The sequence below is a fragment of the Natator depressus genome, chromosome 7 (assembly GCF_965152275.1).
Source record: "Natator depressus isolate rNatDep1 chromosome 7, rNatDep2.hap1, whole genome shotgun sequence".
Taxonomy (NCBI): Eukaryota; Metazoa; Chordata; order Testudines; family Cheloniidae; genus Natator; species Natator depressus.
The window spans coordinates 58,320,076-58,346,698 of record NC_134240.1 but is presented as its reverse complement, the minus strand read 5'-3'; the positions used below and the strand labels follow the sequence as shown (position 1 = coordinate 58,346,698).

Sequence of the window (26,623 nt, the reverse complement as noted above, 5' to 3'; positions counted from 1 at the left end):
ATGGCGGGGGCCTGAGAGCAGTGAGCAGGGGTGGGGCCTCAGCTGGAAGAGATGGGGCAGGGAGCTAGCCTCTCCAAGGGGAAGCTTCACCCGCTGGCCATGGTCTTCCAGAGGGCAGAGGTGTCTGTATCAGAGGAGAGGAAGATTGATCCAGTGGTCAGGTACCTCGGCGATGTTTAGGCTCAAACCTTCTATTAAAATCAATGGACATTAGGAGCCTCAAAACCTTTGAAAGATCTGGGCCTTAGGCCCTCTGTGCCTCAGTTTCTCATCTGTCCAACGGGCAGAATAGCCCTGCCCTACCTCACAGGGTGTATGATACTAGATACTGTAATGACAGTAAGGTGCATGGATACTATGGGAAGGAGGGTGGGATAAGTACCATGGCTAGAAAGCTGGCCTGTAGGATAAGCGACCCGTCAGAAAGTTTGTGAGTCACTGTCCAGTTTGCAGCGGAAGCTCAGAGCTGTGCAAAATTGACATGCAAAAACTGCTGCTGATCTACGTGTTCTCTCTGCCTAGAGGAAGCAGATCACCCCAGCACTGTGCCAGAGGCTGCACAGCATAGGAAACCCACAGGCGTTCAACAGTTCCTGCTGGCAACGCCACTGGACCTGCGCTCAGTCACTTCTGGCTGCCTTGTTTGTGGTCACCCTGCCTAGCGTCCCACAAAGGGAGAGGACTCTTTCACAGTGATACCCACTTCCTGCCCATGAGAGAACATGTGGTGTTTGCCGGAGATCCAAGCCTTCCCCCAGGCTAGTCTCTCATTAGAGATCCAGGCTCTTGCTTGAGGTTCTTGGCACCAGTTCATTTAGCTCCCTCTCCCTGCTGCGCTTCAGGAGACAAGCACTTTGTTAAGGAGGGATGTTCTTCCAGGGCCTGGATTCCTGGCGTCTCTCAGGGAACGCCGTGCTGCTGAAAATCTTAATCGCTAGCTTAGGAGTCCTTCAACAGCTGGGGGACGGCATGACCCTGTACACAGAGGAATAGGTGGGGCTTTGGGTGCCCCTGATTTCCTTTTTTAAAAAAATTGAAGAAATTACAGCCAAGAACTGTGAGAGAAGAATATTTTTTTAATAGGTTTTGCAAAGTCAGCCACTCAAAAGTGAGGCCATGCCAGATTTAGGGCCGCCCGTGCAACCTTAATTCAGCCCTTTGCGCGTTTAGGTTATGATTCAAGCTTTAAACGTGTGACCCCTGCCTCCTCGTGGGCACAGAACGGGCCAGGCTCAGGAACTAAGACAGCCGCCCAGCATTTCTTTTTATCCTCCTCATTCAGAGGAGTACCTTATAAATCCACGCGCTGATCCACCTCCATCCCCCCAAACTTGCTTACCTGTATCAGTGCTATTGGGCAAATACACCCCAGTGCTGGGGTCTTTCCAGACGCCACCAATGTTCAGGGCCCTTCTGCATAGGGCCTGTGTTCAGGATGAGCTAAGCCCCTGTGACAGGGGCCCTGGCCTGGCTAGGTCCCAGGAGGCTCCCAAGCCTGGGCGGCACACCATGTGGATGCTGGGGGCTCAGACACAGATGCTACAGCAAGATAGCTGCAACAGGAGAAGCAGGAGAGATCTTCTCCTTCTCTCTCCTTTTCAACTTGCATTTGATTCCTCCTCTCGCTCCGTTTCTCTCAGCAGCAGCCAGTGACGAAGCGGGTCAGCATTAAATGTTTACCTGGGAGATTCCGGTCCCCAGCCCCTGGCACCCTCTTCCTGAACCCCTCGGGGTGCAGCCCAGGACCAAGCAGCACAGGATGGGCGGAAACCAACCTCTTAGCAATAATGAGGTGCAGGAGTGCCACTTCTGCCCCCTGCTGGATGGACTGTCAGCCCTGCTCGGCGGGAAGGGGCTCTGAAGAGATCACTCTCTGGACTCCAAGCTACAGACTGACACCCCCCCCCGCACAGCACTGACATCTCTAATGCACGTGTATCATCTTCTCCTCTAGAAACCCTAGTACCAATCCACAAGCAAGACTGTTTCATAGGTCCCAGCTGGTTTCACATGTTAACGCCCTCCTGGCCTTCCAGGGGGCCACACTCCGAGCTCCTGTGACTGGCTGCTGCTCCATCCACTTCAGTGGGTGAAATTTCCCCCCGAACAGTGACATAAAATCTAAACCCTGGCCAGGATCACTCTGGGAGCCCTGCAGTTGGAACCTCCCAGCATGAAGTGTGTCTGAGAGGTTCAATCTACATCCCAACACGAGGTTTGCGTACCATCCTCTGGATCCAAGTTAAAAAAAAACACACACACACAGACCACCATCCATTGAGTACACTGAGCAATTACCATCCCGTTAAACCACACAAATAAACAGCTGGATTTTATTTAATGCAAAAACCACTTTGTACAGAGGAAATTCATGTGCAGTTCAAATGCACGTGCCAACGAGGATCAGTTTTAAACACATTTTGATAGCATTTACCTGCTGTATTCTATACAGTGGCCCACAATTCAGAGCCCAGATCTGTTCCCATTGAAGAGTGGTAAAATTCCCATTGATTTCACAGGGAGCAGGATGGGACACTGAGACACAGCAGATAGAACACGCACACTGCATTATACCACTGGCGTGATTCTCATTGGCAAATTCAGTGACGGGGGTTGTATACGCGGCAGGGGCAGGACTAGACCTTCATACCTTTTTACTTTAATAACAGGGCAGAGCTGTATCAGAGGATGTCAAATTCCTTCTCTGCTCCCAACTTGACCCTACAGTTCGCTGACTCTCTTGAGATTCGTTTCACTCCACTCTTCCTTCCAAATCTTGTGTACTCTGAAGGATAATTTTCATTCCATCCATAGACAACACACAGGGTCGGAGGAGACCAAGAGCTCCTTGTTGTTTCTTCCTACCCATCCACAGCCCAACTGAATATCCTCCCCCTCTCATCACCAACTAGGATCTTGGAGGAATTTCTTGGGAAAGAAAAGAAAAAAAAAGATAGCATTCAATAACAAAAGGCAAAACTGGTGCTGCACGTTTGAGATGCTCTCTGGTTTGTTCAACAATTGGGACAGAGAGCACCCACCATTAAAGCCTGAATAACTCTCACGTAAACTAGATACAGGTCCAAGTTTCCAAAGGCTGGAGTTAGATTCAGAGCCAAACTTTCCCAGAGTTCAATGGGGTTAGGATCCGAGGTTTGGTCTGGCCAATTATGGACATTGTGGCCAGTTGGGATTTGGATCTGAACTGCCAAGAGCTCGAAGATTCATTCATCTCCAATACAATGAAGCACAGCCCCCAATAAATCTGTTTGGCAGACAATTATAGGAATCAAGTTATTCTCTGACATCTCTAAATCCTGTACACACTCGGGAGCCTCAAAAGATTCAAAAGTGCAGGGGACAGATACACCCCGCTCCCAAAGTCTCTGCAATCTGATGATGCTGTTTACAGGAATCACTTGGCTGACCGCTGAAAAGCCACCACTTCTGGAGAGGAGCACAGCACCTATTTACCAGCGCATAGCAACAGGACAGGACAGGAAATGAGGCTGAACCTCCGAGCCAACTGAAATGGCAGGAGGTAGTTAGTGAGGCAAATGCTAACTTGCTATGCTACTGGGAATCTGACTGCAGTCCAACAGCCTCTTCATTTTGGAGAATAAAATCACAGGATCTTTACAGAGCACTTCTGGTCAAAGCCTCACTTTCACATCTCCCTGAAGACAAGAGATGGCAACTCCAGTGGCCCCTAGCACTGTACTGGGCCAGCGGTTTCAACCCGATTCAGAGGTAGGAGCGGCAACTACAAACAGCTTCCTACAACAGCTGGTTCTTTCCTTGGCGGTCTCCCAGCTGAGTCCTGACCACGCTTAGCTTGGGAGAGCTGACAAGACCATATCACAGGATGGCTGCATCTTATTAGGACACGTGGATATTTTAAGAAATAATAAAAATAAGCGATAACTCAGGACAGACACTTGGAATCACTGGGGCTGCTACTGTGCCCTCTGCTGGACAAACGATACATTGCAATGGAAATTACTGTACCTGGTTACCGCAAGAGCCGTCACTGTGGGATTATTCTTAGCTGGTTTCCCAGTCAAGGCGACGCTGATGTTCAACTCCCGGCAAAGAAGCAGATGTTGCCCCCACTTGTTACCTGCAGAATAAATATTTAGAAACTGCTTGTGGGGCAGAGGTGTGTGTGTGTGTGTGATTATTTACGGTCAGCAAGTTGTTAAGTTGAGAGCAAATATATTTAATCTTGGCCTGTGCTGTTGCAGAATAGGCCCATCCCAATTTAATTTGCGGCGATGATAGTTACATGTGCTGACGTGCGGCTGTACCAATTGTGCGCTAAATTGGATTTGTGTATTATTGCTTTCTAAATTGCATGCCTAGTTCAGCAAAATTGTTCATCAGTGTTTACTGGCTCTATGCTTAATAAGATGCCCCAGAATACCTTGCTGCCAGGATATAATGCAGCCTATAATTGCCTACTAAAAATAAATTACATAAAGCCCCGGTATCATCAACTTATCTAAATCTGCTCATAACAGAACCAATAATTAAATGTGCGTGTGCATATGCACACACGGACGCACACACGGATACACACACACACGCCCCCAACAATGTAACTCAGTCATTGTGACTTTAGTCTTCTTAATCGCCACATTTTGGCTTAAATTTTATTTCCTTTAATGGATAGAATGAGATGTGGGAATATTAGGCCATCTAAAATCATTCTGAAGTCATTCGAAGAGTTTTGGGAAGCGTCTCGTTGCTGTAATTAAACATCACGACTGGCTAATAATTAATGATGCTGCTTGTGGGTGCACATGTGAGAAAATGACAGATCCTCTTTCTAGATGCCTGGCTGGCTGGTTCTTGCTCACATGCTCAGGCTCTAAGTGATGGCTGGATTTGGGGTTGGGAAGGACTTTCCCCAGGTCAGATTGGCAGGGATCTTGGATCTTTTTTTCATTTCCCTCTGCAGCATGGCGTGAGGTTTGCTTGCTGGGATTCTCTGGGCATATCTCACCTAATCAATCCCCTGCCACTGCAGGGGCCAACACTACAGGCATTGCTAACACCTCAGTCTCTCCCATCCTTTGTCTGCAGCCACAAGAGCTTTGTCTCCTGAGGACTGAAATGATTCAGTCTAACTACAGTCTCTGGGTTTAACATATGATGGCCCCGACAAGAACACCCTCTTGTGACAGCCCACGGCATGACAGGTGCACCTGCCTCAGTTTTCTCTACCCAGTAACCCAAGGACTCTGTTGCCCCCTTGGGACTAGTTTAGTTCCAAACCATAGTGTAAACAGACCAAAGTCCATTTATCACCCCCTGTACATCCCAGGACAGCTCATCCTGACGTACCTCAGCTTCCACACTCTGATAGCTTCTACTCACTCGGACTCTATAAGTCTTCTTCTGTCCTTCTGCCAGGACAGGTATCCCAGCCCCTCCACTCTTCCTAACAGGACTTCCCCACCCCCCAGCCTCTCTGCTGGGAGATCATCTTTACCAGGGAAGTATCCCTCACTCCCCCTGTTCCCTGGGTTCAGCTCTCTGGTGTGGAGACATCATCAGGTAAACCCCTCCACTGCTCCCCTGCCTTCAGCCCTAGTTAGAAATCCAGCTTAGAGCAAGCAGGCATCTCCCACCTTCAGCCCTCTGGCCCCAACTCTCTGGCTTAAGATCAGACGGCACACCCCTCTTGCTGCTCTCCTTGCCTTCAGACTTCCCCCAGGAAACACGTTCTGCTCTGGAAGCCCTTCCTGACTGACCAGGGCTTAAAGCCCAAAATGTGGCCATAGTTTGCATAAAGATATACCTATGTAATTAGATCTACCAACATAATTATATATATGTAATTAGACTGTGGAACTCATTGCCACAGGAAGTCAGTGAGGCCAAGAAGTTACAAAGATTCAAAAATGGATTGGACATTAATATGGATACCAACTATCATAAGTATCATAATTAGTTCCAATAAAATGTAGGAGGACTATTAAATCTCCTCCTTCAGGGCTTAAGTCAATTTCTGACTACTAGAAACCAGGCTGAGACTTAATTTGGGGGGCAGGTTATCTCACAACTGGCAAGTGAGGATTCTTTCACTTTCCTCCACAGCAGCTGGTACTGACCACTGTTGCAGATGGGATACTGAGCTAGCCGGACCCCTGGACTGATCCAATCTGCTAAATCCTATGGTCCTGTATAGGTGTTTATAAACCCTTCTACCTAAGTGAGTTAGGAGCCAAAGTCCCATTAATGGGACTTGTGCTTCTAAGTCACCAAGGTGCTTTTGAAAATTCCCCCCGCAATGTCTGATTACTGTAGAATATCTTAGTATGCAGATGACCAAGCTGTAAACCTAATCCTGGAAAAACAGGGAGTGCCTTCAGCACGAATGCCTTCAGCAATGAGAGTCACAAAAATAAATGTTATAAATTATACCTAGTCTCTCTCTTGCTCTCTCTCTGTCCCCCACACACGCATTTTAAAATGCCCAGGGAAAATAACGGAGCCCTGCTTTAAAGATCCCTGGCAGGCGTTGGCGCCTGTATCTGCTAGGTCAGGAACGTTTAACTCCGATTACTTTTATTACCATGACAGTGTTGTAGCTTTCAACACATCGTAGGCCTCCGGCTCGCGGCGCTACCCTTAATAGCTTCGCCATCAGCTCAGCATAACCACTGGCTGTTCAGGAATACAGCTGGGGAAACATAAATAAACCCAGGCTCCAGGGGCCCCCTGCTGGCCTCACGCTGCCTTGAAAAGCCTCCCGACTTCACTGTGGGTGGCAAAGGCAGTACCCTGAGCAGAGCCAGGCTCTGTCCCGCCAGCCAGGTGCCGAGTTTGGCACGGCTCCTTCCTGGAATCAGGCCAGGGCGCTTTATTATAGCCAGCAGCACAGATGTTACAGTAAGAGTCTCTGCAGTTCCTCAGGCCCTTTGGACACAATGGGGCTTTCAGCCAGTGTCCTCCTGCAAATAGTTTTGCAGTAGGATTGTTTATTAAGCACATTACGTTTATTGAGCCGGTAACCAGGGCTCACTTAGGGCCTGATCCTGCCACAGGTGAGTACTGAGCTCCCCTGGCTGCAGCATCAGCAGCTCCAGGCAGGACCTGCCCATTGCATTGTGTCTAAGTGCTGCCCCGTATCTCCAAGGCAGGGCAGGCCTTCCCCCGGCTATGCACATTCCACGGTAATGCTGCACCATTCACAGAGCACAAGGCTCTCACAGCGCTGTCCACACACATGTGGGGGAATGGTCTCCCTGCCACCTCTGGGGTGGAACGTGTAGCCCAGGGGCCTCAAACACACGGCCCACAGGCAGCATCCTGCCCATGGGGTTGTTCCCTGTGGCCTGCCAAGCTCCCAAGTGGGAGCTTCGGGGGAGGTACCCCCAGGCAAGAACAGCTCACGGAGTTCTCTGCTCCCCCTCCCCCTGGGGCCTGCACCCCAACCCCCTGCCACACCCTGCACTCCCTCCTGCACCCCAACTCCCTGCCCTGAGCCCCCTGCCACACCCCCAACCCTCCTGTATCCCAACTCCCTGCTCTGATCCCCCTGCCACACCCAAACCCCCTGCCACACCCCGCACTCCCTCCTGCACCCCAGCACCCTGCCCTGAGCCCCCTGCTGCACCCCACACTCCCTCCTGCACCCGAGCCCCCTGCTGCACCCCGTGGGCAGGGATGATGCGGCCCTCGGGCCAATGTACAAGTCCTCATGTGGCCCTCCTGATGATTCAAGTTTAGGACCCCTGGTGTAGCCATTTTGCAGCATGGTTTAGGACAGGAAGCAAGGACACTATTTGGTGGAAAGCAGAGAGGCAATGCAGACCTGACTCTGCCCAAACATTTCTAAAGGAAACAGGTCTCCTGGGTCCCAGTCTGGTGCTTTATGTTCAGTGATGCCCCTGCTGGCTGAGCACTTTGTCCTGCTGATCCCCGTGCCGGCTGGCCGGACTCTGGCACTGCATTCTGACCTGTGCATGCTGGCGCGCCAGGCGGTCAGGAGCAGCTCTGAGCGGGGCAAGTGTACAGGACAGGGACACATGGCTGGCCTGCTGGAATGGCTATGGGCTGTGGATCTCCATGACGGGGTTGGCACCAGAGGGCAGCAGGGGGCTTCTCAGTGGGCCAGGGAGGAAATGAAAGAGGGTGGGAGGAGAACAGGGCAACAGCAGGACTGGCTGACTGCTCCCATAGGGAGGGGAAAGGCATAGAGCCTAAGGTCAGAAGGAGCCATATATATATATCCAAATAATCCTGGCAAGTGACCCACACCCACACACTGTGGGGGAAGGCAAAACCACTGCAAGGTCCCTGCCAATCTGACCTGAAGGGAAATTCCCTCCAGCCCCACCTATGGCGATCAGTTAAACCCTGTGCACATGAGCAGGACCCAGCAAGTCACGCACCTGAGAAGGAGAAAGCTCGGTGCCCCCTCAGAGCCCTGCCTGCCCCGTCCAATGTCCCATCTCCAGCTGTGGCCGTCCCTGATGCATCAAAGGATGGACATAAACGAACAACCCAGAACACACTGTGGCAGGGTGAGATTCCCTTCCTGATGCCTGGGCAGCTGAAACCCTAAAGCCTGAGCTTTAGGAATGTGAGACATAAACTGGAAGTGAGCCCCAGGGTAGCTCTGCACCCCTGCAAAGAGTGGGGGTGAAATGCAGCCCTCCTGGCGTGGCAGCATTTCACCCCAACTTAGCACATGGCTGTGTGTGCACACAAGGTGGCGGGGCAGAAGGGAATCCTGCCCTAGCTGTCTAGGTATTTTTAAAGGCCCATCATGGCAGTATCTAAGCACCTTACTTAGCCTTCTCGCTTTTAAAAGTGATGGGGCTATGCCACACTGGCCTCCCCTGTTCCCGCGCCCCTGGCTAGGGCCTTGCTGACCTCCACTTGGAAGGAACTCCACAGCCAGGGACTGGACTGGACTGTAAATCAGGAAGTGTTACTTACTCCTTTTCAGGTTTCAGAGTAACAGCCGTGTTAGTCTGTATTCGCAAAAAGAAAAGGAGTACTTGTGGCACCTTAGAGACTAACCAATTTACTTGAGCATAAGCTTTCGTGAGCTACAGCTCACTTCATCGGATGCATAGTGTGGAAAATACAGAAGATGTTTTTATACACACAGACCATGAAAAAATGGGTGTTTACCACTACAAAAGGTTTTCTCTCCCCCCACCCCACTCTCCTGTTGGTAATAGCTTATCTAAAGTGATCACTCTCCTTACAATGTGTATGATAATCAAGGTGGGCCATTTCCAGCACAAATCCAGGTTTTTGTGCTGGAAATGGCCCACCTTGATTATCATACACATTGTAAGGAGAGTGATCACTTTAGATAAGCTATTACCAACAGGAGAGTGGTTTTGGGGTGGGGGGTGGAGAAAACCTGGATTTGTGCTGGAAATGGCCCACCTTGATTATCATACACATTGTAAGGAGAGTGATCACTTTAGATAAGCTATTACCAGCAGGAGAGTGGGGTGGGGGGAGAGAAAACCTTTTGTAGTGATAAACACCCATTTTTTCATGGCCTGTGTGTATAAAGACATTTTCTGTATTTTCCACAGTATGCATCCAATGAAGTGAGCTGTAGCTCATGAAAGCTTATGCTCAAATAAATTGGTTAGTCTCTAAGGTGCCACAAGTACTCCTTTTCCTTACTCCTTTTCATAACACAAAAACTAGGGGTCACCAAATGAAATTATTAGGCAGCAGGTTTAAAATGAACAAAAGAAAGTATTTCTTCACACAACACACAGTCAACCTCTGGAATCTTTGCCAGAGGATGTTGTGAAGGCCAAGACTATAACAGGGTTCAAAAAAGGACTAGATAAGTTCATGGAGGATAGGTCCATCAATGGCTATTAGCTAGGATGGGCAGAGATGGTGTCTCTAGCCTCTGTTTGCCAGAAGCTAGGAATGGGCAACAGGGGATGGATCACTTGATGATTACCTGTTCTGTTCATTCCCTCTGGGGCACCTGGCATTGGCCACTGTCAGAAGACAGGATACTGGGCTAGATGGACGTTTGGTCTGACCCAGTCTGGTCGTTCTTATGTACACCCAGGATGCTCTGCCGTCAGCTTCAGCATCCCAGAGAGGCATGTCTCTAAGCTAGCTAGTATCTGCTTCACTGTGGCACCTTGAGATTAGGGACAGGAGCTTGACTCAGACCCAGAAATGAATGGGGAGCTGCATAGAGTCCTGGAGTGATGGGAGGGGTGAACTCACAGTCACTCTGCAGGTACTGGAAAAGTACTGTGGCTGCTGACTGTGGCATAGTGGTCCTGTCCTCCAGGTGGAGGAGGAGAGAAGCTGCCCTGCCCTGCGGCAGTGTGCAGGCTCCTTGCCAGAGACAGCTCATCTCATTAAGGTGAACTCAGTCCAGTCCAAGAGCTGGATTTCAAGCCATCTCCTCTCCGCTGCCATGTGCCTTTTACAGGGTACGTGCTCCCCATGGCCATGGGAGAGACCTTCCTTGTGTCTGTAGCAGAGGAGAACCCACCAAACCCACAGACCCAAATATCCACAGACACAGGGACAGTTTGGATCAGGCTCCAGGCTCAGGCCCGCCTCTGGTCTTCACTAACTGCAGGCAAAGTGTAAGAGGTTCCAATCTGGGGTCAGGCGAGGCTAAGCACCTGGACTTTCCGATGCTTCTACCTGAGCCTCTGGCGAAGCTGGGGCTGGGAATTCTCCCTCAGCCTCCAGCATTTCTGCCATGGTTTGGACCAGTCACCGCAACAGCAGCAGCTCACCCAGCATTCGGCCCCTCTAGAGCCAAGACATCACAAAGGCGGAAACCCATGGATCACTTCAGGACCTTCACCAGAGTGTGATTCGGGTTCAGATCTAGTTAGGTTTTGTGGGGGATGGAGAAGGAAGGTTCCCTCAGTTTTTCTGAATCTCAACACCCTTTCCTAGCCCTAGCTGCTTCTCTTTCACAGGTATGCAGTGCACAGGACACAGCAGTGTTTCGTTTCAGGATCGTAAGGTTGTACCTTTGTTATCCAGAACTTCTGTTGTGGCTTTTTGTGATCTTGATCCAACATCCTGGCCTGGGGCTTTTGCATATTCTGTCTTCCATAACTGTGTCGGTAAGAAAGGAGGGGTTAGAAAATGCAGAGGTGTAAGAAAGAAAGTCATCAATTCTGGGGCTCGTAGAATCCCTATAAGGTCAAAGGTACGATAGCTGGATTAGAGGTTGGTATTGCTCTGTCCCTGCTCAGCTGTCCTGCTGGGTTCCATGCAATTGCTAGAGAATTAGACAGGGACTTTGTTAGAAAGAACACTCCCTTGTTGAAGTTCAACCACCAGCCTGAAGGTAGGAGCCTAAACACGCTTCTGATCAACAATGTTGTTTTTGCCTTTGGAATAGACCAATAGCATTTTCAAAACAATTTCTTAGGAGGATGAGAGGCCTCTTGAAAAATTTTGCCCCCAAACCTTCCCCCTGTTCCAAATGATCAGAGCGGGTGAAAAACAACTCACTGAAACACTTTTTTTCCAATGAAAAATGTCTTTTTGATGAACAAACTCTTTCCTTTTTGTCAGTTTTTGTGTCAAAAACACAATTTTCCAGTTTTTTGGAAAAAAATAATTGGTACTGAAAATTTCCGAGGAATATTTCAAACAAAATGACATCGTTTGGTTTCTTTCTAAATTTGTTGTGGCGAATACTTAGTGTTTTCCCTACCAGCACCACAAATTACACCACTTCAGTTCTGGGTTACGCTATCGCTCTCTGTTCGTAATGTGCCTAGGGGGAGATGTGAAGCTAATGAAAACCATTGTCGCCCCACTCAGTATGGGAAATTCTGCCTCTTATCCACAGCTGGCTTAGCAAAAACATGACACCTACCCTCACAATTCCATCTGTGCCTCCCGTGATGATGACGCTACATGTGTCCCACTCCATTACTTCAGCAAAGCAGCAGCAAACAATGGCTCCTTCCAGGCCGCAGGCGGTGCTGATGCTTGCCAGAGGCTGGCCGTTGATGGTCCACAAATGTAAATAGGATCCGGCACAAGAGGCAATGTCACCCTAGAACACACCAAGCAGCATTATTTCAGGATCCCACAAACACCATCTGTGGCTGTTAGGCCCTTGTTGTAATCTATGGCATTTGCCCATTCTTCATTTTATTTCTCTTCCACTCTTTTCGTCATAAGAGCTGGTCAAAAAATGAATTTTTTTATTCAAAATTCTAGAATTTCAAAGCAAAAATTCTGGAATTTCATTTTGCAGGGTTTGAAACAGATTCACTTGCAGGTTCTTCACTTTTTTTGTTGCATTTTTTAATCAAAAGTTTTATCAAAACGGTTCTTTTTCATTTAATGAGAAATCCAGTTTTTGATAAACGAACAACACTGATAAACATTTTTGATTAGGTTTTCTAAAACATTTTCAATAAAAAAAATCACATAAAATTGTGAAATAATTAAAAAAATCGGAAAAATTGTTTTTTTAAAAAAGGCCATTTCCCTACAAAATGACTTTTCATTTGAAAATTTTCCAGCAGCTCTAGTTAACAGCCTGATATTTTTTACTACATTCTGCTCTTGAGGGACAAAAGTCAGCTGAGGCAGTGCATGCAAGTAAACTTCACGCATCGGAACTAGCAAAGAAATAAGAAAAATAACATCGGGTGTTGGAAAGCCGAGGCTGTCAAGTATTGCCAAAGGAATAGGCACAATACCAATGTTGGAACGATGATGCCTTTGGATGAAGATATGAAGTTTTGCTGTGCATGTGTTACTGAAATATGTTGTAAAGTTGGGAACACCCACAACTAGTCTATCAGGTGCGACAGCGGAGGAGCCAGATGCACTGAAGGCCATTAAAGGAAACCATACTCTCAAGGACTATCCAAGGAACCGTATACAATGGAGACTTCTCAGAGATAGCATGTAGACAATGGAGACTGCTTGACTCACGTCATAGCAAAGGGTCTTTCCAGCAAGCTGGAAGAGACTATAAAAGAGGGGAAGTGACATCACTGCTTGGCCTCTCTCCCCCCCCCCCCCAACTCAACACCTGGAAACTCGTTTGGAGGTAAAAGGCTGAACTGGGGATGTGGTCCCAGGCTGAAGGAGAGTCCCAGACTGTATGTGGAAGATCTGTAACCTGATTGTACTATCCGTCAGGGTGAGACACTGTTTGATTCAAATATTATCTAGTTTATAGAACTCAAATTGTGATTTTACTTTTATTTCTTAGGTAACCAACTTTGATCTGTACTCTTATTACTTATAATCACTTAAAAATCTATTTGTCTGCAGGTATTAAATCTGTTTTATATTTTACCTAAAACAGTGCAGTTTGGTTGAAGTGCTTGGGAAATCTGCTCAGGTTGCAAGGGTTGGTTCACATCCACTTTCCTTTATAGAAGTGGCCGACTGGGTAATAAACTTACACTGTTCAGGTTTCTGACCAGTGCAAAATGGTACAGCTCTGGGGTCCTAGGCTAGGGAGCTGGAGGAATTGGCTGGAGCCTCTCTGTTGTTGGTGCATGAGTGGCTGGCAAAAGCATTCATGTAACTCAGCTGTGTGTGTCCCTGCCTGTGGATGTCTGTGTAAGTGCAGTACCTAGAGAGGTTTACACTTGTCACAACTTCACAGTGTGAGAGGGAGCCCAGGTTGGTAAGCTAGAGGGCTCAGCGGTTTCCCCAATTCCAGGCTGCACCCCAGGGAACCGTCACAGAGAAATTCATACATTTTGGCCAAATTACTGAATAATTCCATGAGACTGATGACGATCGTTTACAAGACAGAATGAAGCTGGGAGACATTTTGAAGAACAAAATTTGCTTTGCAAAATTCCTCATGACCCCAGAGATTTGCAGAACGGGGCGTGTTCCTGAACCCCAGGTGCCCTTCACTCGGACACCGAATGGTGATGTTCTCTTTGATACAAGGCTGTTGTAACTGGCCAGCAGAACCTGTTCCTCAACAGTAGGGATTTTTAACTAATTGTAATCCCACTCTGTTCAACAACACCCCAAGGACAGAGCGATAGATAGATGCAGAGCAACCAAACTTGCATGTGGTTCGTATGCCTCCCCTCCATGGACACGTCTAGGCTGTAACCTAGAATGGTAGGCATAGTGGTTTGGCTATCACGTGTGCAGAAGCCTGAAACCTGCAGGGGAGACTGGCCCATCCCAGGCTGCTCCTGAGTGTTGGGTAACTTGGCTTGGCATTTCTGTTCAAATAATCACCACTACCCCTGCTCCCCACCTGTCTGCAATATGGCAATTGCCAATGCCTCCTTCTGGTTGGGATGGGTTGTAGCTGCTGTAGCATCTAGTGGAAGAAATCTGGGGACCACCTTGGAGCCGAGCCAAAGCCCCGTGCCGGATCATGGGGGAAGTGGTGCCTGCATCATCCCAAAGTGCAAACAGAGCCTCGGGTTCCATTACCGACATTTCCTATTGGTCTACAGCGCAGCTACAGCCATCCTGAAGGCAAGGAGGCAGTCAGCCTGCCGGTAGATCCTACTGGTCCCAACATGCAAGACTGGGTCTTGATACAAGCAACCATCTGCTTCACTGAACACTAGACCAGCATTCCCCCAAATAAGCTAATGCCCAAACACCCTGGCAACCCTGAAGGGTTAAAAAAGAAACCCAGTCAACAGAAAATGTAGATAATGAAGGAAAAATAATAATAAAATTTGAGGGCTGAATCCTTAGCTCCTTAACTAGATTTCACTAGGTCTTGCTCTGGCAGAACTCCTAGTGATTTCATGGGAACAAGGGGAGAGTAAGAACTGCCCCAGGATTTGAGCCTTAACTTTTAATGTAGATAATTGTAAGCTCTTTAGGGCACAGACTTGCATTTCATTCTGTGTTTGTACAGTGCCTAGCACAATGGGGTCCTGGTCTCTGACTGGGGCTTCCACTGGGTTAAAAATAGAACTAAACAAATTCATGGAGGATAGGTCCACCAATGGCTATTAGTCAAGATTGGCAGGGACACAACCCCATGCTCGGTGGGTCCCTAAACCCCTGACTGCCAGAAGCTGGGAGTGGATGACAAAGGATGAATCACCCAAAATTGCCCTCTCCTGTTCATTCCCTCTGAACCGCCTGGCCCTGGCAGAAGACAGGACAGTGGGCTAGATGGACCATTGGTCTAACCCAGTGTGGCCATTCTTATGCTACTGAGATACAAATACAAAATACTACTACTAATAAACATTCTCATAAATCAGTAATTCACCATGTGGACACTGATTCCTAAACCTCTGTCCAGTTCAGCATCCTCCTCTGCCCCCCAGAGTGTTTAGTGTTATGGTATTTTAAAATTCTGTTTCACATATGGTTGGAGAGCTCTGCATTCATGGGAGCTTGGCTCACAGTGCCAATAACACCCTTCGCAACTGAGTCTCTCCTCTCCTTGTAATGCTTGTGTGTACAGCTTTAAGGGCAATTGTGTGTGTGCAGTGGGAGCAGAAAGTCACAGATCTCCAAAGCCATAAGAGCAAGGAAAATGCAGATATTCAAAGCTCCAGGAGCAGCCTCTAGGATGCGGTGTTTATAATATTGCCCCTGATCTATTTACAAGTGCATTTTTATTAAACTTCCTGGGTTCATCCTCCCCGATTTAAATTCCATCCAAACTTTCCATCCCCTAGGAACCAGCTAAAGTAGAATAGCAGCAGCAAGTCCACCTGCTCCTGGCAGAGGCTGGTGTGTCCTGAAGTAAGCAGCGTGCATCCAGTTTAAATTAACTACTGCTGCGCCTTTTCCTCCTCCTGATTTTGGACGAGGGCTCTTCACATCGCAGTGGAAAAAAATCAAGACAGACTGAGAAGGGTTTATTTGAAAAGGCATGGCCAGTACTGAAAGAATTGAAACTTGGGCCCTGGCTACACTTGAAACTCTACTGTGGCACAACCACAGCTGTGCCACTGCGTGCTTCAGTGTAGACACTGCCTACACAACGGGCGTGGTTCTCCAATCGCTGTAGTTAATCCACCTCCCCAAGAGGTGGTAGGCTAGGCTAACAGAAGAATCCTTCCATTGACCTAGCGCTGTCTACACTGGGGGTTAGATCAGCTTAACTATGTCCCTCAGGCTGTGGATTTTTCAAACCCCTGAGAGATGTAGCTATGCCGACGTAACTTTTCAGTGTAAACCAGCCTTTAAACTACTTTAACTGCATGGGGGCCTAGGAGGGCTCCGGGATTTTGTAATGGGCTATAGAGTTTTTCAGGTCTACATCGCTGACTGAAATCCAACAGAGATCAGCAGCTACAGAAAACCTTTACTTTCTTACTCAGATTGTAAATTCTCCAAGGCAAGGATCACCTTCTTGCTCTATTTCTGTACAGCACCTAGCACAACAGGGTCCTGCTCCATGACTAGAGCACCTAGGCACTACCGTATTAAACCTAATAATGTACCATACCTAACCTGGCACTATGGGGTTCTGGTCCATGACTGTGGCCCCGGGTGTCATTACAATAGACCTAGCACTGGGGCCCTACTTGCTACCACAGGACAAATAATAAGAATGTAACACAGAGCTATGTGGAGACTGGAATTTCTGTTTTTCAGCAAATTCCTCCATTTCAAAATTTGTTTTATTTCAAATCAGAATGAAAACAAAGAAATTCAAAATTTCCCATGACACAAACTTTCTGAAAAAAAAAAAAATCCTCAAGGATCAAGCCAAATGTTTCTTTAAGATAAAACCAACATATTCCATTTCAGTTTCGACGTTTTTAAAATGTCCGTCTTTACAATATAAAATGAAGCATGTTGAAATGAAAAGTCATTTCAGACTGAAAAATGGAAATGTTATGTTCTCAAAAAACTGAAATGGAACATGTTGACCTTAGAGAAATATTATTCTCATGGTTTCCCCCCCCAAAATGAGATTTTATCAAAAATCAATGTATTTCCGCAGGAAGTTTTGGCTTCAATGAAATGATGTTTTCTGATAGAAAAGCCTTCTGTTGGAAAATTTTCAATCAGCACTGATCGAACAGCTGCTCAGTGACCCCCATCAAAGTACTGATTGTCTCAATCCAATCCCTAGTGCACTAATTCCACATCACAACAATCAACACCACTGTCATGGACCCTGCTTGGCCCACTGCTTGGCAAAGGAATCAAGGACTGCAAGGGCTATAGACAATGGACCCCACTCTCCCTCCAGGGGAAACCTATGGTGGGACACAGTGGAGGAAGCTTTGGAAACAGATAAATTTATCCTCTAGCATCTTAACCCAGCATCTTTCACCAGCACTCCTATTTATTTTAAAATGTGTGGCTTCTCCAGTTTACTTTGCGGGGGTCTGACAAGAACAGTCAAGTGTTGGCCTAACTCTGTGGGAGTTTTACCACTGACCATTGGTATTTGCCATTAAGTGTATGGAAAATCCCACTCCTTGGGCTTTAGTGGAAATTATTATTATTATTATTCATTTGCATTGGAGTCATGGACCCCAGAAGCCTCAGTCATGGACAAGGTCCCCACACGCTAGGTTTTGTACAAATGCAGAAGAAATAAACAGTCCCTGCCTCAAAGTGCTGACAACCTCAGTTGTTACGGTACACAGATGTTTTGGGACTTCTTATTGCTATGACCTCAGTATACACCCCTAACACTTCTCAGCACAAGCCACAGTACTCTGTGACTTGACAACCGCTGCTCTCTTTTGTGAAGATCAACTGAACATAGAAACACGGGCGTATAAACAGCCTGCTCAGGAAGCAGAGATTTGGGGGAATTCACATCCAAGCAAGTTGAGTGCCTACAGTTAAATCTAATCCAGATTATTTTCATAATGATGTGCAAGCAGCTGTGTTTCTGGGAACAGACTGCAGATGGATTTTTCGTTTCTACCACCATCCCTAATAGGAGAGATTAAAAAGACTGGGACTTGGAAAAGAGAAGACTAAAGGGAGAGGGTTAGGAGAGACGTCTATAAAATCATGAATGCCGTGGAGAAAGTGAATAAGGAAGTGTTATCTACTCCTTCACAGAACACAAGGACTTGGAGTCACCCGATGAAATTAACAGGCAGCAGGTTTAAAACAAACAAAAGGAAGTACCACTTCACACAACACACAATCAACCTGTGAAACTCGTTGCCTAAGGATGTTGTGAAAGCCACAAGCATAACTGGGTTCAAAAAAGAATTATATAAGTTGATGGGGGATTGGTCCATCAATGGCTATTAGTCAACATGGTAAGGAATGCAACCCATGCTCTGGGTGTCCCTAAGCCTCTGACTACCAGATGCTGGGTCTGGATGATAGACAACAAGGACAAGTGCAGAGTCCTGCACTTAGGACAGAATAATCCCATACACTGCTACAAGTTGGGGATCAACTGGCTAAGCGGTAGTTCTGCAGAAAAGGACCTGGAGACTGCAGTGGAGGAGAAGCTGGATATGAGTCAACAGTGTGACCTTGTTGCCAAGAAGGCTAACAGCATATTGGGCTGCATTAGTAGGAGCATTGCCAGCAGATGGAGGGAAGTGATTATTCCCCTCTATTCGGCACTGGTGAGGCCACATCTGGAATACTACATCCAGTTTGGGGCCCCCCCACTACAGAAGGGAAGTGGACAAATTGGAGAGAGTCCAGCAGAGGGCAATGAAAATGATTAGGAGGCTGGGGCACATGATTTACGAGGAGAGGCTGAGGGAACTGGGCTTATTTAGTCTGCAGAAGAGAAGAGTGAGGGGGGATTTGATAGCAACCTTCAACTACCTAAAGGGGGGTTCCAAAGAGGATGGAGCTCGGCTGTTCTCAGCAGTGGCAGATGACAGAACAAGGAGTAATGGTCTTAAGTTGCAGTGGGGGTGGTCTAGGTTGGATATTAGGAAACACTATTTCCCTAGGAGGGTGGTGAAGCACTGGAATAGGTTACTTGGGAAGGTGGTGGAATCTCCATCCTTAGAGGTTTTTAAGGCCCGTCTTGACAAAGCCCTGGCTGGCATGATTTAGTTGGGGTTTGGAGCAAGGGGTTGGACTAGATGACTAGTCCAACCCCTGTTTGGAGCAAGGGGTTGGACTAGATGACCTCCTGAGGTCTCTTCCAACCCTAATCTTCTATGATTCTACGATAGGGGATGGATCACTTGATAACTGCCCCATTCTGTTCATTACCTTGGAAGCATTTGGCACAGGCCACTGTTAGAAGACAGGATACTGGGCTAGATGGACCATTGGTCTGACCCAGTACGGCTGTTCTTATGAGCCCCTTTCTAGTGGAGAGGGTTGGAGGGGGAAGGAAAACAATGGCACATCAGGTAATTGTCTGCTAGCTGAGACCGCTGATTCAGGAACATCCAGAGCCGGTAGACGGTGGATCAGGACTTGGGTGTAATTAGTCCCAGCTGGCACTGCCGTAACACATGCATGTCAGGAGAAATCAGTGGAAGCAAAAGGGTCACATGTGAGCCAAAGGCAGAAGTGCAAGGGACTATACTGCTATGCTTCTCAAGCCAGCTCACAAATCAAGAGGTTTAATCTTCCTATCCAGCCACACACGGATGCTTCTACTTAGCTATTCGTCTATATTGTACCTTTTAGTGCTCCCTTCTCATCCTTAAGAGTACTATTAGCAACCTCTGTAAAAGGGAAAATCAATTGATCAGCATCTCAGGATGTTTTTACATTGGGAAGAGCACCCCTTACATTATCATGAAATGCTCGTGGACACATCAGGAGAAGGATGATAAATGAAGTTCTTACCGTTGAATCGTTGATGGCAATAGCAGAGAGACTGGCCCTGTGGGCAGGGAGATGGGTGACGTATGTCAGCTTGTTCAGGTCCCATATTATGCAGGTTCTGTCACTGGATCCGCTCACAAGGACGCTGTAGGTCACAGATGCAGCCAGACAGGTCACGGCCTGAGTGTGTCCATACAAAGCCTGGGAGTACAAAGCGACCCCAAACCATAACCAAGCAGCTGGGTTACTAGGGATCCACATTCCCACTGGGATTAGTTTAGCAAGAACATGTGATTTACTCCACAAAATCAGAGTCTAAAATGGAATCTCAAAGCTCCCTTGTCCTTAACTTAAAGATGGGGAAACTGAGGTCCAGAGAGATTAAGTGACTTTCCTAAACTTACCCAGTGAATCAGAGGTGGTAACAGAACCCAGATCTCCTTGTCCTTAGACTTGTGTTATAGCTATTTGACCATACTGCCTCATATAAAACACTTTTAGCTCTGGTTAGCAGTGTAAAACGTCTCTTACCTTTGCCCTTCTGGTCTTATCAAGGTGAGATTCATACTCAGAGGTTAGAGCTGTTCAACATTTGTAAAATTTTTAAATAAAAAAAATTTTCAATGACATTTTGGAGACATTTCTCCCTATTATTCTACCCAATTACAGACCATCTCAATATTTTTTCTAATACTGAAGTTTTGCGAAATTAAAATTAACCTCTCTGGGAACCTTTCTGTTAAACATTACTTTCTTTTACCCCTCCCCCCTATTTTGTAAGCATCTCTATCATAAGAGACACTGCCAGTTTAGTTTAGCCCCAAAATTTAGGTCTTCCATAAAAAAGCCCCTTAATTTTAGTCAATGTATTACAGACAGAAACTAATACATTTATTTCACTTAATGGATGTTATATGCCGATCTGATTTTACACCCAACATGCAGTGGTGTAAATGAGGGTACAAGGTTTTGGACAACGGAGAATCGGGCCCTACTTGCTTTCTTTAAAATTCCTGGGCCTTAAAATTCAGTCGTACTGAAGTCAATGAGTGCTGTGACTCAACTTCCCTGAATGTCACACCAGAGTTTTAATGCGAATTTTAACTGGAGAGGTGAATTCTCCGCTGGCTTTCTCTGCATGGAATAATCAATGAACTTCTAGGGTTTGACTCGGTTCAGCGTGGGTCTCAGTCCTGAACATCCCTGTTGACCTCTCAGAACACGTATGGTATATACTCTCCTCCTATGTCAGCCCAACTTCTTGCTGGCCACCTAATAAATGCTATTTGCCAAGGTTGTTCGGACAACAGCATTTAAATATGAACCCCTCGGGTGAACATGCTCTGTTGCACCAGGCTGTATGGGACCGAGATGACTTTCAGGTGTCACAGGCGTGACATGGGCCTGAGATACAGGGTTTGATGTAATTTTAGACCCTATCAAAGTATGAGCTCAGGGGTAAAAGATAATGGCAGAAGAGGGGATTTAAGCAAAGCTGTGCAAAGTTTTCATCCCAGCCTTGAAGCCCATTCCCAACTGAGCTCTGGGGGGCTCCAGGCTGTGGGGTGAGTTTGGGGCAGGCTTGGAACTTCAGGGCAGCCTGCGAGCGATTTATGGTTGTAGGTCACAACCAGACAAAACCCAGTGGAGTTTGTTCCCATGCGACACAGAACACAGTGGCTGCTGATCAGTTTCACCTGGAGTTTTTTGGTTCACACAAAATAAAACTTTTTAACTTGTCAGAAAATGCTGATTCATCAGAACTGAACCTTGTTGCGGAAACATGTTAGTTTCGACAAAAATTTTGTTGGGAAAGTTTCTGAGGGTGGAATTTTGGATGGAATTCAAGAGAGTGAGACACACCTCACTCCTGAATAGCCCACCGGTGCAGGCATCTGGGACGTGGGAGACCCAGGTAAGCGTCCTGACCACCACGCTACTGAGTCATCCTCTTGCTCCCTCCGTATCTGCTGTTGGAGCTCTTCCACTTTGTATAGATAATTAAATATTCAGTGGCTGCAGAGAGAGAGAGAGTGACTCCGTGTCTGAATCAGAACAGGGATGTGAGTCTGAGTCTCTGGTTACATCTACACAGATATGCAAGACTGGCGGCGCGGTCTTTGCCGGCCCAGGTTCGCTGATTTGGGCTCCTGGGGCTCAGGCTGTGGAGCTGGCAGTGAGTGCATCTCTGGAGCAGGAAACAGACCATTCACACCAACCTGCTGAGAGCTCTTCTCCAGGTTTCAGACCTTTGCCGTTAGTTTCTTGGTTTGCAGGTCCCTGTTCTCTAAGGCTGGACAGCAGTGCGACAGCACAAGGGAAGCCACCATCACAGGACTTCTCCGTTCAGGCAGAGCCAGTCAGTGCTGCCATTTCAGGGCAGACAGAGCCCTGGTCTCTGATTGCAGTGCTTGTGCACAAAGACTGCACCTGGCCTGTGGCAGTAGTCAGTGGTCACTTCACCCCCTCCATACACTGGCCAGCCACAAAGGAAACACTGCACCCGCAAAAAGGGTGACTCAGCAGGGGTGAGCTGCGGCTTTGCTGCACCCACTCCACCATGGGTCTGTGCTTGAAAGGCGCAACACAGCTCTTCTGGATGCTTATCCGAACCGGTTATGTGTTTCCCTTGGTGCAGAGTTATGGGAGTGTGAGTCACATGGGCCACTCTTTTTCAGGCAGATAAAACTGCACAGATGGATACCGTGGCTATTACGCTGCATCTTCAGTGCTACACAAAACTCTGGAGGCAGCCCGTTAAGAAGGGAATAAGATCTTCCTGCTGAAACACAGTTTCTGTCTTTTACTCCAACTCAAACAAGAATACATTAGTCCCTTGAGAAGGCTGATAAGTGAATAGCATGAGCTTTATAGCACATCAGCTTTACTTAAGTGAAGCTCAGTATCTCAGGGATAACGATACAATAGTTTTGTTCAGCAGAATAAACAACGACCATGAAACAACAGCACGTAATTCACTGGAAGTCATTTAGGGGCATAGTTCAGATTGACATCTAGGCCACAGAGACATCTAAATGACTAATGCCCTCTGCCAGTAGAGACTGAAAGGAAATCCAGGCCGTTTTTGGCATTGCGTGATGTCACACTGGTACTTTGTGGAATACGGGCAATATCATTTAATTGCAGCATACACATTAGCAACACCGGCTCCTCAAAAGTCAGCCATAAATTGTGGGCCGCTAATGAGACCGGCAAACCAGTAAAGGTAAAACAGAACCTCCCTGAACCTTTGCCCAAAACGCAAACTGACCCTGAACGGAACTTTTCTTGATCTCCAAAATGTGTTGCTTAGATTTTACCCTAGAGCTGTTTCTTTCCCTTCCATGTCTGCGTCCTGGGTTCTGAGAGGAAACAGACAGGCTAACGTTCATGAGACAAGGCTTTCTGATTGTGTTTTGGGCCTCTTCAGAAGCAGGAAGTATTAGAAACTCATGTCAATTTGTGCCCCAATTTGCAGGGCCAAGAGGTCTAGCTAAATAGATAATATTCTGGGGGCCTCTCCAAGCTCAACCCAGACTCAGCCTTTTGACATTTCCCCATCACCTATGGCAAATGAAATATGTTCTTGTCCTGGACCTGGGAAAACCTGCATTTTCTCCTGAGTCTTTTCTGCAGGAACCAATGGACAGAGCATATTTCTACGGATTGAATACCTTCATGTCTCTCAAACCCCACGAACGCTTCCCCTTATTATTTCACCTGAGAGTATCAGAGGAGAGTTATCTCATTTGGTTTAACGGGAAAAGGGAACAAGTTGCTGTCTATTTCCTTAGATATCACTGAAGAACATCAAAAGCGTATTCATAAAAGCAGCCCAGGTGGTCACAATTTCAGGCCTGAATGTCTATGGCATTACTTCAGTTTTATGGCAGTCTAAATCCTGATTACAATGGAGTTACCCCAGCAGAAAACTAGAGAAAGGCAGTTTGGATCTGGATAGAGATCCATATTCTGCCACTTGGGCCATTTTCCACCTTATGGGAGTGATGGATGAACCTCACAAAGGTCCCAAATTCAGGATAGGTAAAGTATCCAGAACTCTGGTTACTTATCTGAACCTTCTTGATCAGAAATACTGGGCTGGAAATCTGGTTAGAGAAGTCTTACAACGTTTTGGTGCTCCTGCCTCCTGACCCAGCTAGAAAAAAGGAAATGGGAACCATTTGAACAATACATAACGACTCGGATGGAGCTGGGTGGGGTGAAGGTCCACGGGAGGTTGGAGTGGAGGGGTATATTTCTTATTTTCAAGACTTGAGGGCATAGCAAGCTATACTAGCATTGCTAAAGTGTGAGAAAAAGACAGACTGCTCAGGAGTCTGTTAGAGGCAGGTACGGCCAACCCCATATGGGGTTACACATAGGGAAGGCCGGAAACAAGAATTCTATTTTACGCAAAAAGTTGATGTTTCAAACATTTGGTTTTGTATCAAACCTGAGACCTTTTGAAATTTTCAGCTGAACACCTGAGAGAATGAAAGAGACGCCCACTCACCCCAGAACAGCCAACTGCCAGTGGTTAGGGTACTCACCTGAGAGAAAGATCGATCCATGCTGTGAATCACGAACCTGAGCCCCACCCCAGAATAACCAATAGCCCAGTCACTAAACACACACTTACAGTATGGGAGACCCAGAGCATCCTTACTTTGAACCTGAGAAACCTCCCCAACAAAAGTTTCATTGAAAATGACATGTTTCTGCAGAACGACGTTTGTTTTTGACACAATGGCATTTTATGTTGAAAAAGTGTTTTGTCAAAACAACTCTGGGTTAGATTTCCTGAGTCCATTTGTCACTGTCAATGCCTGAACGGGTGGCAGGTTGATATGCTGTGTGATGCCATCTATACCATCTTTCTTTGTCACCCTGATAGAGGAACAGCTTTCATCAAAACCCCTTCCCAGTTCTGATCTCAGACCTGCACTTACTAAGCTGGCACGTCAGGTTAGCTGTGGTACTGTACCTTTCTCAAGTTCAGGCATCTCACTTTGTCCTTGACCAGGGAAAGCTCCCAGACACACACAACGGTGCTCGTTCCAGAGGTAATGACAGTAGTTGGTGTGGGACATACAGCACAGAGGCACTTGCCCCAATCTGCCATGCATTCGAGTGTCATCGTGTTCTGCAGAAGGTAAAAACACTGGCAGTCATTTCTGTGGCACAGATTCCTTTGATTGAAGCCTGTCAATATTTAAACCAGAGAACAGATTTGGGGCCTGAGAACCAAGCTCTCATCTTCCCTTCGAGACTGGGAAAGGAATGTTCCTCCTACCCATTCTCGAGAACCAAAGGAAGGTTGGGCTCAAAGGTCAGTGCAAAGAAAGGGCCCAGTCCTACAAGGTGCAGGGCATCCTCAACTCACAGTGAAGTCAGACTAAAGACTAAATTTTTCTCTCAGTTCTGCTCTCACAGCCTGCATGTGTAACAGCATGGTTATGTGTACGTTGGTGTGGGAGTGGATCAACCTTTACCTGCTGGCTGGATTGGAAGGATGATCCAGCAATTAGGGCACTAGCTTAAGATTCAAGGAACAGGTTCCATTCTCTGCTCTCCAACAGGCGTCCTATGTGACTTTGGGTGAGTCAATTAGTCTCTCTGTGCCCAGTTCCTCACCTGTACAATAGGAATAAGCAGCTCCCTACCTCACAGGCATGTTGTGAGGATAAATACATTACAGGTTGTGATGCTGTCATATTCTACAGTGATGGGGCACCATATAAGTACTTAAAATAGAGAGGAGAACAACCTGCTACTTACTCATAGGTAGAGGAATTGCTCAAGTGTAGAGGCTGGTGCTTTTGGTGCAGGGATCCCCGGGTTCTATCCCCACTGGTGACCCCTGGTTGTTTGTGTTTTCCCAGCAAATGGTTCGGTACACATTTAGCTTCCCAGGGGAAAGGGAAAGGTTTCTGCTACTTTGAACGTCTGATGAACTATGCAGGGAACTGAACGCTGGTCTCCCGAGCCCCACGCTAGCACTGTCCATCCCTCCTTTTAAGAGAGAACACTGCTCTCTCCTTGGCCGCTGGCACTCCAGCATGCACGCAGCACTGCCATATGTGCTGTTGATTTCTTATAGTAAAGAAGTCAGAGAATCAGATTTCTAGAGCCCTGCATGGATACAAAAATGTGTATCCGCATCCAAACTGCAAGAATTATCTGTGGCTATCTGTGGATTTGCAGGGCTCTGCACCAGGGCTGGGCTGAGGCTCCGAGGCACCTCCCATCCCCCACTGGAGCCGGGTCGGCGAGAGCCCCACGGGCAGCTGTGAGGAGCCTGTGTGGAGTTGCAGACCCTCCACCTACCCTTGGCTGGGCGGGGAGCCTTGGGGGTGGGGACACAGTCGGAGGCTGCTTCAGCCCCCATCTCCTGCACTGAGGGCAGGTGGAGGGTCCACCAGGGTTCCCCATGGCTCCCTGGCTGGGCTCCACACTGATCTGGCCAGGTGGGCGACCTATGGAACTTCCTGGGGGCTGCTCGGGCTCCCTACCCAGGGCAGGTGGAGGGTCCGCCACAGCTCCCCGCCTGGCTCTTACCGTGGCCAGGCTGCAGCTCCGAGAGCCACTCTCTGGCCGGAGCCACCATCCCCCCGCGACACACACACACACACACAGCTGGAGCTGAGTCGGGGAGAGCCATGCTGGCAGCTGTGGGGAGCCTGGGTCCCTCCAACTGCCCTAGGCAGGAGGCCCAAGCAGCCTCCAGCCCGAGTCTATGCCCCCCAGACCCCTGCACAGGGAGGGGGCTGGAGGGACCCAGGCTCCCGACAGCTGCCAGCATGGCTCTCCCCGACCCAGCTCCAGCTGTGTGTGTGTGGGGGGTGGGGTGGCTCTCAGAGTCGCAGTCCGGCCACGGTAAGAGCAGGCGGGCAACTGCAGGGAGCCATGCTGGACCCTCCAT

General features: G+C 47.7%; 1 protein-coding gene across 1 annotated transcript in view; it reads right to left on the bottom strand.

The window, feature by feature from the left end:
• Positions 1-2,459: 2,459 nt before the first annotated feature.
• The window catches only part of WDFY4 (WDFY family member 4), a 228,012-nt gene continuing 203,848 nt past the window's right edge, over positions 2,460-26,623 (bottom strand). The window contains exons 57-62 of the mRNA XM_074959629.1: positions 24,686-24,844; positions 19,720-19,899; positions 11,864-12,046; positions 11,004-11,091; positions 4,009-4,120; positions 2,460-2,928 (exon numbers count right to left, since the gene is read on the bottom strand). Of these exons, the coding sequence (XP_074815730.1) occupies positions 2,862-2,928; positions 4,009-4,120; positions 11,004-11,091; positions 11,864-12,046; positions 19,720-19,899; positions 24,686-24,844 (789 nt within the window). The 3' untranslated portion in view covers positions 2,460-2,861. The remainder of the gene's footprint in view (positions 2,929-4,008; positions 4,121-11,003; positions 11,092-11,863; positions 12,047-19,719; positions 19,900-24,685; positions 24,845-26,623) is intronic.